The 16,830-nt window shown below is 46.4% G+C and overlaps 1 protein-coding gene across 1 annotated transcript in view; it reads right to left on the bottom strand.

Moving 5' to 3' along the window:
• Positions 1–3,201: 3,201 nt before the first annotated feature.
• Positions 3,202–16,830, bottom strand: part of FAM151A (family with sequence similarity 151 member A) — a 30,180-nt gene continuing 16,551 nt past the window's right edge. The window contains exons 3-8 of the mRNA XM_075321068.1: positions 11,577–11,726; positions 9,610–9,769; positions 9,185–9,412; positions 7,373–7,512; positions 6,051–6,188; positions 3,202–3,996 (exon numbers count right to left, since the gene is read on the bottom strand). Of these exons, the coding sequence (XP_075177183.1) occupies positions 3,329–3,996; positions 6,051–6,188; positions 7,373–7,512; positions 9,185–9,412; positions 9,610–9,769; positions 11,577–11,726 (1,484 nt within the window). The 3' untranslated portion in view covers positions 3,202–3,328. The remainder of the gene's footprint in view (positions 3,997–6,050; positions 6,189–7,372; positions 7,513–9,184; positions 9,413–9,609; positions 9,770–11,576; positions 11,727–16,830) is intronic.

The raw sequence follows: 16,830 nt of genomic DNA, 5'->3' as shown, positions 1-16,830 counted from the left end.
GTTTTTTCAGAACATCCCCGCCCCCCGAGAGAGCCGATGCTCTTCTTCAGGCGGTGTGCACTCTGAAGGCGGAAGGGGTGGTGATCCCTGTGCCTCTTCAGCAACAGGGTCACGGTTTTTACTCCAACTTGTTTGTGGTACCGAAAAAGGACGGATCCTTCCGTCCTGTTCTGGACCTAAAACTGCTCAACAAACACGTAAAAACCAGGCGGTTCCGGATGGAATCGCTCCGCTCCGTCATCGCCTCAATGTCCAAAGGAGATTTCCTAGCATCAATCGACATCAAAGATGCTTATCTCCACGTACCAATTGCACCAGAGCATCAGCGCTTCCTGCGTTTCGCCATAGGAGACGAACATCTTCAGTTCGAGGCACTACCTTTCGGCCTGGCGACAGCCCCACGGGTCTTCACCAAGGTCATGGCAGCAGTGGTAGCAGTCCTACACTCTCAGGGACACTCGGTGATCCCTTACTTAGACGATCTGCTTGTCAAGGCACCCACTCAAGTGGCATGCCAACACAGCCTGAACATTGCTCTGGAGACTCTCCAGAGTTTCGGGTGGATCATCAATTTTCCAAAGTCAAATCTGACACCGGCCCAATCTCTGACATATCTTGGCATGGAGTTTCATACTCTTCCAGCGATTGTGAAGCTTCCGCTGGACAAACAGCGTTCACTACAGACAGGGGTGCGATCTCTCCTTCAAGGCCAGTCACACCCTCTGAGGCGCCTCATGCACTTCCTAGGGAAGATGGTAGCAGCAATGGAGGCAGTTCCTTTTGCGCAGTTTCATCTGCGTCCTCTTCAATGGGACATTCTCCGAAAATGGGACAGGAAGTCGACGTCCCTCGACAGGAAAGTCTCCCTTTCACGGGCAGCCAAGGCTTCCCTTCAGTGGTGGCTTCTCCCCACTTCTCTGTCGGGGGGGAAATCCTTCCTTCCCCCATCATGGGCCGTGGTCACGACGGACGCGAGCCTGTCTGGGTGGGGAGCGTTTTTTCTCCACCACAGGGCTCAGGGAACCTGGACTCCGATAGAGTCCTCCCTTCAGATCAATGTTCTGGAGATAAGGGCAGTGTATCTTGCCCTAAAGGCGTTCCAGCCGTGGCTGGAAGGCCAGCAAATCCGAATTCAGTCGGAAAACTCCACAGCGGTGGCATACATCAACCACCAAGGGGGAACACGCAGTAGGCAAGCCTTCCAGGAAGTCCGGCGGATTCTTATGTGGGTGGAAGCCACGGCCTCCACCATATCCGCAGTTCACATCCCGGGCGTAGAAAACTGGGAAGCAGACTTTCTCAGTCGCCAGGGCATGGACGCAGGGGAATGGTCCCTTCACCCGGACGTGTTTCAGGAGATCTGTTGCCGCTGGGGGATGCCGGACGTCGACCTAATGGCGTCACGGCACAACAACAAGGTCCCAACATTCATGGCACGCTCTCAAGATCACAGAGCTCTGGCGGCAGACGCCTTAGTTCAGGATTGGTCGCAGTTTCAGCTCCCTTATGTGTTTCCTCCTCTGGCACTGTTGCCCAGAGTGTTACGCAAGATCAGGTCCGACTGTCGCCGCGCCATCCTCGTCGCGCCAGACTGGCCGAGGAGGTCGTGGTACCCAGATCTGTGGCATCTCACGGTGAGTCAACCGTGGCCACTACCAGACCGACCAGACTTGCTGTCTCAAGGGCCGTTTTTCCATCTGAATTCTGCGGCCCTCAACCTGACTGTGTGGCCATTGAGTCCTGGATCCTAGCGTCTTCAGGGTTATCTCAAGAGGTCATTGCCACTATGAGACAGGCTAGGAAACCAACGTCCGCCAAGATCTACCACAGGACGTGGAGGATATTCCTATCTTGGTGCTCTGATCAGGGTTTTTCTCCCTGGCCATTTGCCTTGCCCACTTTTCTTTCCTTCCTTCAATCAGGATTGGAAAAAGGGTTGTCGCTCGGTTCTCTTAAGGGACAAGTCTCAGCGCTCTCTGTGTTTTTTCAGAAGCGCCTGGCCAGACTTCCACAGGTACGCACGTTCCTGCAGGGGGTTTGTCACATAGTCCCTCCTTACAAGCGGCCGTTAGAACCCTGGGATCTGAACAGGGTACTGATGGCTCTTCAGAAACCACCTTTCGAGCCAATGAAGGATATTTCTCTTTCACGCCTTTCACAGAAAGTGGTTTTCCTAGTAGCAGTCACATCACTTCGGAGAGTGTCTGAGCTAGCAGCGCTGTCATGCAAAGCCCCTTTCCTGGTGTTTCACCAGGACAAGGTGGTTCTGCGTCCGGTTCCGGAATTTCTACCTAAGGTGGTATCCCCCTTTCATCTCAATCAGGATATCTCCTTACCCTCTTTTTGTCCTCATCCAGTTCACCAGTGTGAAAAGGATCTGCACTTGTTAGATCTGGTGAGAGCACTCAGACTCTACATTTCTCGTACGGCGCCCCTGCGCCGTTCGGATGCACTCTTTGTCCTTGTCGCTGGCCAGCGTAAAGGGTCACAAGCTTCGAAATCAACCCTGGCTCGGTGGATCAAGGAACCAATTCTCGAAGCTTATCGATCTTCTGGGCTTCCGGTTCCCTCTGGGCTGAAAGCCCATTCTACCAGAGCCGTGGGTGCATCCTGGGCTTTGCGGCACCAGGCTACGGCTCAGCAGGTGTGTCAGGCGGCTACCTGGTCGAGCCTGCACACTTTCACGAAACACTATCAGGTGCATACCTATGCTTCGGCGGATGCCAGCCTAGGTAGGCAAGTCCTTCAGGCGGCGGTTGCCCACCTGTAGGAAAGGGCCGTGGTACGGCTCTATTACGAGGTATTATTTTACCCACCCAGGGACTGCTTTTGGACGTCCCAATTGTCTGGGTCTCCCAATGGAGCGACAAAGAAGAAGGGAATTTTGTTTACTTACCGTAAATTCCTTTTCTTCTAGCTCCAATTGGGAGACCCAGCACCCGCCCCTGTTCCCTTCGGGCTGTTGTTCTTTGTGTACACATGTTGTTCATGTTGAATGGTTTCAGTTCTCCGAAATTCCTTCGGATTGAATTTACTTTAAACCAATTCATAACTTTTACTCCTTCTTGCTTTTGCACCAAAACTGAGGAGCCCGTGATGCACGGGGGGTGTATAGGCAGGAGGGGAGGGGCTTTACACTTTTAAGTGTAATACTTTGTGTGGCCTCCGGAGGCAGAAGCTATACACCCAATTGTCTGGGTCTCCCAATTGGAGCTAGAAGAAAAGGAATTTACGGTAAGTAAACAAAATTCCCTTCTTTGTGCTGAAATTAACCAAAGAAATTTCTGTAATTCAAGTGATCTGCACGCGGTCCTTAAGTGACTTTGCTCTACGTACTGTAGATACTTGTCATGAGCTTATAGCGGTACTCCGGTGGTAGTTTGTAATAGACACCATTTTCCGTGTGGGTTCTGAGGGCCATCAGTCCATGATACCCATCCATGAATGCTCCTTGTTCAGTCGTGTGTTCTACAATAAGAGTATACATAGGGGAGAACCTCTGCAGATTTATTGTGCTCAGCCAGGCTTTACCCAAGGAAACTGCCTGCAGTTGGAATGAGACCTCCTGCATGACGCCATTACAGAGATGAAGCATGTCCTCCACCATTATCTCTGTGTAACCTTTGTCCAACCGTTCTTGCGGCCAACTAGGTACAATCGTAACAGCGGAAAAGATATCGTTGATGCTACCAATGAAGTCTTCACCATGGATATACCCTGGTGTACTAAAACTTTTATAAGACACATCCATGCCAACCCACACTGGAAGATATAGGAGCTTCTGGTCATCTAGTTTCTTCAGGACATTGAGTGTCTCGTTTAGTGAGAGGTGGTCTTTTGGTTTAAGGAAAACTCCCCATGGATTATTGCTGTCAGTGACCAACTTGAGAAGATCTTCCAGTGGAAATGCCGATGATGATGTAGCAAAGATAACCATTGGGGTAAGAGAACTGTTTGATTGGACTTCGACCTGGAGCGTGAGCATCCCAAAATTACCTGTAGTGGAGGACAGAAGATTCTATAAATAATCCAACAGTTTCCCAACTGTTATATATCAACTTAATGATCTGATGAACCAATCTTCCTATAAACTCAATTGGGTGGAGAATCTTGTACATGTTCGGAAACGCAAAATCTAGTCTTCAACGTAGGGCTTTTTTCCACTTGCGAGAGACTCACGCGTATCTCGCATTGCATTACCCGGGACGGCCTGCCTCTTTCCCGACGGGAGCGTCTCCGTTGCATAGAAATACATGCAGCTGACCCGCTCCTGTCGGGAAAGAAGCAGGACGTCCCGGATAATGCAAAGCGAGATACCCGCGAATCACTCGCAAGTGGAAAGGAGCCCTAAAGAAAATACTCTAAGCCTGAATTTCTTCAAATCAAATTTCTACAACAAGCTTTTGGCTACTCTTAAAAGGAATCTGTCACCAGGTTTTTAACACCTCATCTGAGAGCAGCATAACATAGGGGCAGTGATCCTGATTCCAATGATGTGTCACTTACTGAGCTGCTTAGTGTAGTTTTGATATCACTGTTAATCAGCAGGAGATTATCATTACAGGACTACTTGGCATGCTGCAGGTAGTCCGCAATATTCATGACCTCTGTATAACATCTAGATCTGTAGCAGAGAAAATATTGATTTTGTCAAAACGACAGCAAACAGCTCAGTAAGTGACACATCGCTGGAATCAGGGTCTCTGTCTCTACATTATGCTGCTCTCAGATGAGGGAACAAATGCCTGGTGACAAATTCCCTTTAAAGGGTTTATTCCACTCTACTCACTTTCACTTTGAGAAGTGAGCAGGGTAGATGTTACTTCTACAGATACCAGCAGGCGCGTTTTCAATTTGCAGCTTTTGGACACCTGTCCCATTTATTACAATAAATCAGTTATACGATGACTTACAAGGTGCTTCCGAGATCAGCAAGTATCATAGAAGATGACACCTGCCCTGCTCACTTCTCAATGTGGAAAAAGTGTATGCAAATGAGCCTCAAAGTGAATTGGGGGTGAGCCATCTACAGCAGCTAGCCTATTTACCCACCCTCAATGCACTTACAGGCTCATTTGCATAAACTTTCCAATCAGGTTTTCGTTGTACTAATAAATCACTTTTGGATTTTACAGGTATACAAGAATTTGTAATTTTATGATGTACACGGCCATATTCCCTCTTTACTTACACTAAACACTAATCTGACGTCAGAATTTCACACCCCAAACTATTTACATGGGCATCTATTCAAAGACGTTTATCAATACATTTACACGACCAGTCCTCTCCTCCGTTACTGAGAAATCAGCTTATAAATTTATATGCAAACTAGGAAGAAGGGCTATGGTAGATCTGAAGCCTCTGTCACTCCAGCTCTATTCCCTGCCCAGAACCACCTCCTCCTGTGCTTGACTGATGGACCTTTTGTTTGAAGTCACACAGCAAGAGCATGTCCGTCACGCAGGAGGAGGTGCTGCTGGGTGGAGACTAGAGCTGGAGTGACAGAGGCTTCAGAACTACCAAAGCCCTTCATCCTCAATTGCATATCCGTTCAAAAGCCAATTTTTCAGTAAAAGGAGACTGACCATGTAAAGGTATTGCTAAACTTATCTTTATATGCGCATGTAGCTCCATCAAATAGTCTGTCCTGCTCACCGATTCCCTTTAAAGACAGAATCTTTTTGATTTACACATACCAGCCATTAACCAACATTAATAAATTGCATCAGCTGAGGCCGGAATTACCCACGTAAGCAAATTATTGCACAATAATAGCCAGTGACATCTGCCTATGGACACAGGAAGTGAGTAAATCACAGATATGGGTACTTAAAGGAGGTTATCTGGTACCATGAAAATAAAATAAAGCGTATCCTTTGCGGGATGGAATTAGTGCTATGTTTTGTTTTAATCTCTGCTTTCTGTCAGTGAATAAAATTTACTGATGATTGAAAATGCACATTTTAGACAATCGCATAGGAGAAATAAGCTTTATTTTGGTTATTCTGAACATTGTGGTTCTCCATGACTAGAGATACTTTTCTTACTTGATAAAAGATTCTGTACAGTGGAGACATTTTCCTCAGCATCAAACCATTTCACTGAAATTCCATCATCATCATCGGGATGAAAGTACAGCCGAAGACTGACCCCGGAATAGAACAGCTTCTTCCTGTTGGAATTCACTTAAAAAATAAACACAAGTAAAATTCACATATAGTATCATAAGGATCTGTGTATTCCATCTGCAGGAGCCCACCGCTCCCCAGCCTCGTAGCTTTCTACAGATTTTGACACTACAATGATTGTGGATGAAAAACGTAATTGTTGCAACTGTCTAAATAAACATTTTTTACTCTTGTTCCACCATATACTAACATTATTTAACTATTACTTTCACTAAGTATCTAAAACAAACAAAAAAAGCAACTTATTTTTTGTTTCACCACTTATTTGGCTTCATCATGGATACAGAAGCTTATAACTTTGTACCCCTGATGAAGCCAGATTATTAATGAAACATGTAACTCAACTTGTGTGTTTCGTTTTTTAAAGGGAACCGGTCACCAGATTTTTACCTATTAAACTAAAAGAATCCCCTTCTGCAGCTCCTGGGCTGCATTCTATGAAGGTGCACCTAGGCCCTGACTCACCCTCCAAACCCCAAAAATAACTTTATAAAACTTGGCCGTTAGGTATGCTAATTACCTTGGTTGGCCAGATGGGCGGGCTCATTTTCTGCTCCTTTATCCCCCCTCCTGCCAATGATCGCCGTCCTCCTTCCTTGATTGACGGGAGGACGCCCTCCATCATCCTCCTTGGCGCATTTTCAAATCTCGCGCCTGTGCAGTTAGGTCTGCTCGCGCAGGCGCAGTTCGCTCTGCCATATCGCGGCCAGAGCAGAAAACAGCTGCCCTCGCTCGCGCCGGTGAGCTAAATGCGCAAGCGCGAGATAATGGGTGGGTACGAGCATGACGCTGGTGAGGTCAGTGCTGTGCATGACCTCAACAGCGCCATGATCGTATCCGCCCAATTGTGGGTGTTGTCCCACACATGACTATTGCAGCAATAGGAGAATATAGCAATAGTGCTCTGAATTAGACAACAGTATTGGAGGAGAGTCTACACATTAGGGATTTTGCCTGCATGTTCCTTTTTAGTAATTGTGGGGTATATCACATTCACCTTAAATGATGCCTAATAAAATTAATCTTTTAATAATCCTAGCGGAAATGATGGAAGAGGGGTAATATTTTTTCTGTTAATTTGGACAATTATTTATGTATTCTGTATACCCTAGCACCATTCCATGGTCTGCACCCTGTTGTTATTGTAGGAGGATAGTCTTGTCACCAGGTTGATAACTTACATGCTATTTGTTTAAATTCTGATAGCAGCGGATCATAAATGTCATAGTAGATTTCCTCAGGCCTACTGTTATCTCGGATGAACAAAAGGTCGTCCAGTTTTAGTGGGTCTGAACTCCCCTGCCATAAAGTCAGGCTGTACCTGTGGAGATAATATTAACACCGTTATCAGACTGATATTATCACTGATGTGTTGCGTAACCGTGCACAGATGTGAAACTTATACAGTGCACAGTGTTCACATCAAGGCGAGCTCAGAATTATTTTTTTTTATAAAATCAAATATAATGCTAAATAAATCTTTTATTTTGGTAAAAAATTCAGTTCCTATATAAAAATGAAATGATGTACCACATTAATATTATACCATATTATGAGATGGTCATACCAATACCAATTCATTAGCGATTTTCAAGATCTCTGGATGCAGTCATTTCACTCTTTTAACCAGTTAGTGCAAATGAACGCAGGTTTAGAACAGGTTGAGGTGCCAGATGTTATACACCGAGGGCAGGGGGCCAAATGTTTACACCGGGGGATGAGGGGCCAAATGTTATACACTGGTGGCGGAGAGCTGGATGTTATGCACTGGGGGTGAGGGGTCAGATGTTATACATCGGAGTGGGGGGCTGGATGTTATACACCGGGGGCAAGGGGTCGGATGTGATACATCGAGGACGAGGGGCCAGATGTTATACACGGGGGACGAGTGGTTGGATGTTATGCATCGGGGTAGAGGGGCTGGATGTTATATACCCAGGGTGAGGGGCTGGATGTTATATACCCGGGGTGAGGGGCCGGATGTTATACACCCGGGGTGAGGGGCCGGATGTTATACACCCGGGGTGAGGGGCCAGATGTTATACACCCGGGGTGAGGGGCCAGATGTTATACACCAGTGGCGGAATGTTATGCACTGGGGGTGAGGGGTCAGATGTTATACATCGGAGTGGGGGGCTGGATGTTACCACGGGGGTGTGGTTGGATGTTATACACCGGGGGCAAGGGGCCGGATGTGATACATTGAGGACGAGGGGCCAGATGTTATACGCGGGGGACGAGGGGCTGGTTGTTATGCATCGGGGTCGAGGAGCCAGATGTTATACACTGGGGATGAGGGGCTGGATGTTATGCATCGGGGGACGAGGGGCTGGATGTTATGCATCGGGGTTGAAGGGCCGGATGTTATACACCCGGGGTGAGGGGCCGGATGTTATACACCCGGGGTGAGGGGCCGGATGTTATACACCCGGGGTGAGGGGCCCGATGTTATACACCAGTAGCGGAGGGCTGGATGTTATACACTGGGGTGGGGGGCCGAATGTTATATACTGAGGTGGGGGACTGGATGTTATGCATCGGGGCGAGGGGCCGGATGTTATATACCCGGGGTGAGGGGCCGGATTTTATACATAGAAGGTGAGGGGATGGATTTTATATATCGCGGCGAGTGGCCGGATGTTATACATCAGGGGCGAGGGGCCGGAGATTATACATTGGGGTGAGAGGCTGGATGTTATACATCGGGGACAATGGAGCCAGATATTATACACCGAGGGGGCCGAGATGTTATACACAGGTGGTGAGGGGTTGGAGGTTATGCACTGGCGGAAATGGAAAAGAGAAACCTGAATTCAATGATTAAGACATGTGGTCCTATACTTTTCTTTATATAGTGTCTGTAATCACATATGCTATGGTTTATGTATGGTTTTAGCTGTGTAATACCTGGGTTCTAGCATGTGGTTTCCATCTTGATCCGTAGTACATACACTTTATGTATATGCTTCTTTGGCCTCAGGGTATCTGCTTACCTATCTGATTGCTTCAGGAGCCAGTAGAAATTCTGCCAAGCCGAGCGAGTGAGGACAGCACGAGCCGGGAAAGTGATTCTTTGGGGCAGATCTTTTACTAGATTGTACATCTTGTCAATCATTTCTTTGGAGTAAGTCCTATTGGAGATGATAGGTGGCAAGTATAATGTCACCCAGCCGGGAGAGATGGTGATATCGGGGAACCTTTCTTGGATGAGGTTTAGAAACCTGTAATTATAGATTATAAGGGTTGTAAAGGATTAGAAAAGTTAGCTTTCTTCAAGAAATAGCGCCACTGTTGCCCACAAGCTGTGTCTGGTACTGCATCTCAAATAAAGCCGAGCTGCAGCACAAGACAATGCCCGCGGGGTGAAGTGGAGCTTAGTATTTAAAATTCTAGTATAAATACATCACCAGATACTGACTGTGTCGCATTTACTCCTATTTCATGATTGACATTGGGACCAGCCACGATATCTGCATTTAGCCACACGGGACGGTTTATAGGAGTTTTGGAAGACTTAGCAAGTAATATGTCTAGTGATGGCCCAACAGCTTTGATATTCTTGAAATCCAACTTGATTCCTACACGGGATAAACCAAAAACATGGATATGCATGAGACAAATACACGGAAGAGGTCTTCATATGGACAGAGTGCATTTTCATTGCATTTACTTAACCGCTGCTTTTTGTCACATCAGATTATATATCGGGCACACAAAACATGGCTACTTTCTTCCAAACAAGCAGAACTCTCGATCATGGGCTGTTCATGGTATTGTGTCTGCAATACCAAGCAAAGCCTTAAAATGGAAGAAAATGGCCTCGTTACAAAAGGGGGATTTTTTTAAATCTCTCCAGTCCAGTTTTCCTGTTGTCAAAAATTCGCAATTTGGTGCAAAATTTGGTACAAAAGTCAATTTTGGTGCAAATTCTCTACCCTGCTACCCTGCCTGTAACCTCTGACAGCAGTTGTTGTTGTTGTAAGCCTATCACATTGGCTCCCTTTCAATTTAAGATGGTGGAATCTGTCCTCTCATGCCTACTGTAGTTTATTGCTGTTTTGGTATGTGCTGTTGTGTCCCGGTCCTGCTAGTGATTATATTGCATAGTGCTTGGAGGAGTTGTGAAATTCTCTTGTTATCTTGTTGTTTCCTCCCTGCTCTTATTTTCCTCCTTACCTTTTATTGTTTTATACCTTTGTGTGAGCGTGCTGTGAGACACAGTTTTGGTTTCCCCTGTTTGTCTATTTCTGTTGATTTTATTCCTGTGCCAGCCCGCCCCAAGGGTAGGGAGGAAGGGGGTATAATATCAGGGCTGGTCAGGTGCAGGGTCAGGTTGGCGGCTCAGACATCCTCACCTTCAGATATAGCTCTGAGATCAGAGATAGCTAGGGTCCTCTAGCCTGTGGGCCAGTCTAGGAGCCCCTGTTCCCTGCTTTTTCTTTAATCTTCATGACACATATGAAACCCCAATCTTGATAAAGTCCTCCAAAAGACCAAACTTTTAGACTGTCTGTTTTGGAGCCATATGGGGCTTCTATCAAATCCAGCAACATCAGTGCCTCAACGATTTTATGGGACACTGTGTAATGCCCTATTTTACCCAATGGTGGCGCTTTTAACCTGTGTTTTTTCACAGATTAGAGCTAATTGTTGAGGGTTCCAGTATGTACTACACCCCGATACAGAGCTTTCTTCAGCCCTGAAGCCCATACAGCATTTGGGCTTGTTCAGACATTCATTTTTCACGTCAGTGTTCACATTTGATACAAAAAGAAATGATGACAAAAACTAACACACTGAAAAAATACTGATAAAAATCTGTTTTTTCATATACAAGAAAAAAAAAACATATGTATGAATGAGGCCTAATAGAACATTTTGTTATTGGAGTCCAAAATATTTTGTGTAGTGGATCTTGGCTTAACAAGGCCCTTTCATCAAATGACAAGCTTTATTCCTGTTGCTTCCAAGATAATTCTGGTTTTTGTTTTTTTTTTTTACAATACCACATAAGGTTCTGGATATTTGTTCCTGATTTTACTTAGCGCTAAATTTTACAGTCTTCAACTAAAATGTGTGGCTCACAGGATCCTCAGGGGCGTGTCTTTAGGCTGCTTTGCATAATTACCATGTAAGCCACACCCACTTAGTAAAGCCCATAAAAATGATCACTAAATAAAAAGGCCTGATATTGCAGATTGTAAAAAAATAAAAATAAAATCTTCTGGACTATTCCAGGAGGCTTCTGCGTGACCGCAGACTATTAGCCAACTCTTTTGGATATTCTATTATCAGGCAGAGTTCTCAGGGGAGCAGTGGAAATGAAATAAGAGCAAAAACCTGCTTTTTTAATATGTTCTTTGTCCAGACAGAATTATTTATTACCTTGTGAAGACTTAAGAACAGTATCCAACCAGTCTTGTAGGGTGTTGTCACTATATACCACGGGTGGGTGAGCCATAATCGGAATATCTGTCTCATTTGGGGTTCCTTGTCCTTCCACATTGACGTCTGCTTCTAAGACCATGACACCGCCTGTGGAATCATACAGTCACCATGTGATAATCCTCCCAGGAGTTATAGAAGTATGGAACATGTACATTCAGAGATAGTTTTAAGGAGTCCTGGCAACTACCCCAATTTTTAGAATATGAACCACACAAAATATAAACACTAGAGCCACCAAATATTTAGTAGTGGCAGTATACTGGAAATGTATTTACTATAGAACATGGCAGTAATCTGTGGGCTCTTTAGGAGAATAATGCTTGGACATAGGATATTATGTTGAGCACTATGTGACGGTGTTAGGGTGAACTCTTATGCTGGCCCCACGTTGGGCGCGATCCACACCAATTAGGCCAGGCAGTAGGCAACAAGTGATCTCTGATTAAGAGTTCACCCTAACAACGGTATTATGTGGGTTCTTTATGGTAGTATTATATTATGTCAGCAGATTATCGGAAAAAATAACTATAGATAAGCAATATTATTAGAACTGCTAAAATTACAAGAATGGCCTCATTTAGATTAGTAGCATAACTTAAAGGGAACCTGTCAGGTGCAATATGCACCCAGAACCACAAGCATTTCTGGGTACATATTGCTAATCCCTGCCTAACCGTCCCTGTATCTAGTAGCATAGATAAAGAGATCTTTAGAAAAATTTATTTCTATAGATCCTTTATGATATGCTAATGAGCGCGGGGACTAGTCACAAGGGCGTTAGTTCTTGTGCTCATTCCGCCCTCTTAGCATGTAAGCACACCCACAGGGACATGCTACCATGCTATTCAATGCAGCAATTAAATCACCAGTGGTGACGCTGTGACCACTGATCTGAAGTCCCGGCACTTCTGGTCATGCGCACTAGACCTTTCTGAAGGCGGGACACGTACACCCAGCTTCATACTGCGCATGACCGAAAGTGCCGAGCATTCAGATTCGCGGTCACAGCAAATACAGGTACGCGCGGCACTAATAATGATGATGATGCTGCTGCATTGAATAACATGTTAGCATGCCCCTGGGGACGCGCTACCATGCTTAGAAGACTGAATGAGCACAAGAACTATCGCCCTTGCGACTAGTCCATGACCTCATTAGCATATCATAAAGGATCTTTAGAAATACGTTACCTAACAATCTCTTTATCTATGCTATTAGATACAGAGACTGTTAGGCAGGGATTAGCAATATGTTCCCAGAACTGCTTGTGGTTCAGGGTGTATATTGCACCTGACAGGTTCACTTTAAATGTTCATTAATTTTAATAAATATTGCATACATCGAAAGTACAAGCAAATTAAAAAAAAAAAAAACAACAAAAAAACCCCAAAACTTTTTAAATGTTTTATCAGAGAAATCTTCTAAAATCCTTTTTGCTCACTGAGGTGTCAGATTTCAGTTGCCTATTGAAGTCTACAGAGTATTGTGGATGGAGAATCCGAGTAACAGAGAGAGGCAGATACACACAGAGCCATTCAGCTTCTTTCTAGTGAATGTGGTATCACACTCAATGGTGGCTTCACAGCTACAATGCTCAGTAGTGCTGCTGGCTAATGTTCTCCATGCTGCTGATTCTGAACATGAGAGACAGACGAGAAAGGAATCCCTTATGTCTGTGTGTGCTGTGTATGGATGACAGCAGCTAGTCTTCACACACTCACTCAGAGACAACTGAAAATTAAAGATAAAGTCAGCAGAAGATCTAGTGAATATTCCTAGAGATTGCCACATGAGTAGTTTTGTTTTATAGTACAGAGCTAAAGTAATAATACTGCAGCCTTCAGAGCTGTAATCTCCCAACATTCGTTCCTAAAGGGGGCTTTACACGCTACGACATCGCTAATGCGAAGTCGTTGGGGTCACGGAATTGGTGACGCACATCCGGCCGCATTAGTGTGGCGCCCCTGAGGCTTCCGTCGCCACAGGAACATTGCACCCCATCCAGCGGTGTGATGTCCCATCCTGGGTAAGGAAAGGAGTGAACGCCGGTCCACAGGCAAATTCACACTACACCCATTGTTAGGTGCACATAGGGACCAGGGACAGTGGCAGGCCCATCCCTGCTCCCATAGGGTGGTAGCTTAGCAACTGGGTGGGTGGGAGGAGCCAGCCAAGGGTAAGGGTATGTGCACACTAGGCGTTTTTTTCACGCTGCGTTTTTATGTGCGTTTTTGTCTCAAAAAACGCACCCGTGGCTAAAAAACGCGACAAAAACGCATGTGTTTTTGCTGCGATTTTGTGCGTTTTTTGCTGCGTTTTTGCTCACTGCGTTTTTAATCAGTGCACAATGCCATTAAAGATTGTTGATGAAAAAAAAAAAAAAGGTCTGATGTCATTTCCTTCTTCAAAATGTTCATTATATGCAGGAGAGCAGACAGCTGCAGAACTAGTGTATGCAGGAGAGCAGACAGCAGCTGCAGAACTACAAGGCTCAGCATCCTCCATTCACTAGTGTATGCAGGAGAGCAGACAGCAGCTGCAGAACTACAAGGCTCAGCATCCTCCATTCACTAGTGTATGCAGGAGAGCAGACAGCAGCTGCAGAACTACAAGGCTCAGCATCCTCCATCCAGGATTGTATGCAGTTTTTTGCCCCAAAAAAAAAAATGACATGGGCTTCGCCATATTTTTGTATGCTAGCCAGGTACAGCAGGCAGGTACGGGCTGCCCCCAACCCCCAGCTGCCTATTTGTACCCGGCTGGGAACCAAAAATATAGGGAAGCCCTTTTTTTTTTAATTATTTCATGAATTTCATGAAATAATTAAAAAAAAAAAAAATGACGTGAGCTTCGCCTAATTTTTGAGTCCAGCCGGGTACAACTAGGCAGCTGGGGATTGGAATCCACAGTGCAGGGTGCCCAAGCTTTCTGGGCACCCCCACTGCGAATTGCAGTCCGCAGCCACCCCAGAAAATGGCGCTTTCATAGAAGCGCCATCTTCTGGCGCTGTATCCAACTCTTCCAGCTGCCCTGATGCCGGGTGGCTAGCTGGGTAATAATGGAGTTAGGGCTAGCTGTATATTATCAGCTAGCCCTAAGCCCGAAATTCATGGTGTCACGCCAATATTAGACATGGCCACCATGAATTTCTAGTAATGATAAAAAAAACACAACACACAGAAAAATATTTTTATTAGAAATAAAACACAACACAATTAGTGACTCCATCTTTATTGAAATAAAGAACCCCCCTCCGCAGTAATCCTGGGTTAGGGTCCCACGCCGTCCAATCCGGGTCCAATATCATCTGACCGGTTTGCTGGAAGGCAAAGCGATCAGATGATGTGTCAGGTTAAACTACGTGAATCACAAGACACATCAGCTGATTGTATAAAAGCCGATTATACAATCAGATGATGCATCAGTAGAAAAAAAAAAAAATAAATAAATACATACTCCCTTATGTGCTGATTACCGGCGGCAGCTCCTGGAGCGATCGATCGGACGGGAGTCTGATCCTGTCCCATCGCTGCAGGAGCTGCCGGTAATCAGCTGATGAAGTCCCCTGACGGCAGGATCAGCTGATAGTCGGCCGGGCGCGAAAAAGCCGGCGACACCGCGAGACTACGATCAGCTGATGCGTCAGGTGACTGCATCAGGTGATCCACCGCCAGGTCCTGCAAGCTTCGTACGTGCCCCGGGGAGACTGCACACAGCCAGAGCGGCGGTACCGAGACAGGGGCTGGGAGCGGACATGGCACCGGGACCCTGCAGACAGGTGAGTATGACATTTTTTTTTTTTTCTACTGTTCACTTTGGTTTTCGCCGCTGCCTCCACCTCCTGCCCAGACATGGCGCCGCACGGAGCTGACATGGCACCGGGCGGGTTGTGGACGCAGCGGTGACGGTACCGGGAGGATTCATGCTTCTGTGTTTACCAACAGAAGGAATCCTCTTCCTGTACACGTCACTGTAGTACCCACCCCTTGCGTTTATAGCTGCGTTTTAGTCATAGAAACGCGGCTATATGCGTTTTTCATTGCGTTGTTGAACATCTCATTGAACTCAATGGGTGAAAAACGCAGAAATAATTGACATGCTGCATTTTTGTGGTCACCACAAAAACGCAGCTACAAAAAAACGCTGTGTGCGGACAGCACTTATGAAAACCCATAGACATTGCTGGGGAAGCAATGTCACTGCGTTTTCAGCACAAAAACGCGGTAAAAAACGCCGCTAAAAACGCAGCAAAAACGCCTAGTGCGCACAAGGCCTAAGAGTTGTCAAGGAAGGTCAAGTTGAAGAGTGAGTTGAGTCTGAGAGAGAGGAAGGAGAAAGAAGGAGTTCTGCGGGAGGCAGAGGAGAGAGCTGAGAGAAGTGCTCTAGTCAGCCAGGAGCAAGAGAAGAAAGTGACGCTTCCTGGTGAAGACCCTGGGACTCAGAGGGTCCAGGTGACACCAAGTAGAGAAAAGAAGGGATCCCAGGGCCACAGATAGCTTTCAGGCTCGTGGCCTGTTCCACAGGAACATCGGTGGAGGGATCAAGCTGCACGCAGGGGACGGTCCCTAGAAACCGGAGGAGGAAAAGTCATCTCCAAAAGTAAAAACCGAGGCCCAGGGAAAGTTGCAAACTCCCCGGGCCACAGCCCACAGCAGAACCTCTGGAAAGGGGGTAAATTACCGACAGGCAAACCCCTGGCCCGGAGGCTGTAGTGGAGGCCGAGCCAGGTTCAGCCAACAAGGGCAAGGCTTAAGGAGTCAGCTGAAGGAAGGAACACATAGAGGGGTGCATCGGCTTTCATTCCAGGATCTACCCAGGATCGGCAGAGGTCCCTGACAGTGGGTTCCAGCAGTCCGAAGGCACCAGTGTGCTGCAGCCCAGGACCAGTGAGTAAACATCTTGAAATTGCACCCCCTGGTGTTGTCTCCGTTATTCTGCCTGCACCATTCCATCACTGCATAGACACTTACAAGCACCAACAGTGTCCCCGGGGCACCGCTCCACCTGTGGGGAGCAGGACCATCCAAGCTGCCATTCCACCAGCCCCGGAGGCCTCATACAGCAGCGGCGGCTTAATAGCCGCAAACCACAGGTGGCGTCACGAAGATTATAAACTTTAATCACCCCCACTGAAGCCATATTTAATTGACTCCCGCCAGGGTCACGGAGTCGGGCCCCGCCACCACTGACG

This window comes from Anomaloglossus baeobatrachus, chromosome 8 (assembly GCF_048569485.1).
Source record: "Anomaloglossus baeobatrachus isolate aAnoBae1 chromosome 8, aAnoBae1.hap1, whole genome shotgun sequence".
Lineage (NCBI taxonomy): Eukaryota > Metazoa > Chordata > Amphibia > Anura > Aromobatidae > Anomaloglossus > Anomaloglossus baeobatrachus.
The sequence above is the reverse complement of the archived record's forward strand: the minus strand, read 5'-3'. Positions and strand labels throughout refer to the sequence as shown.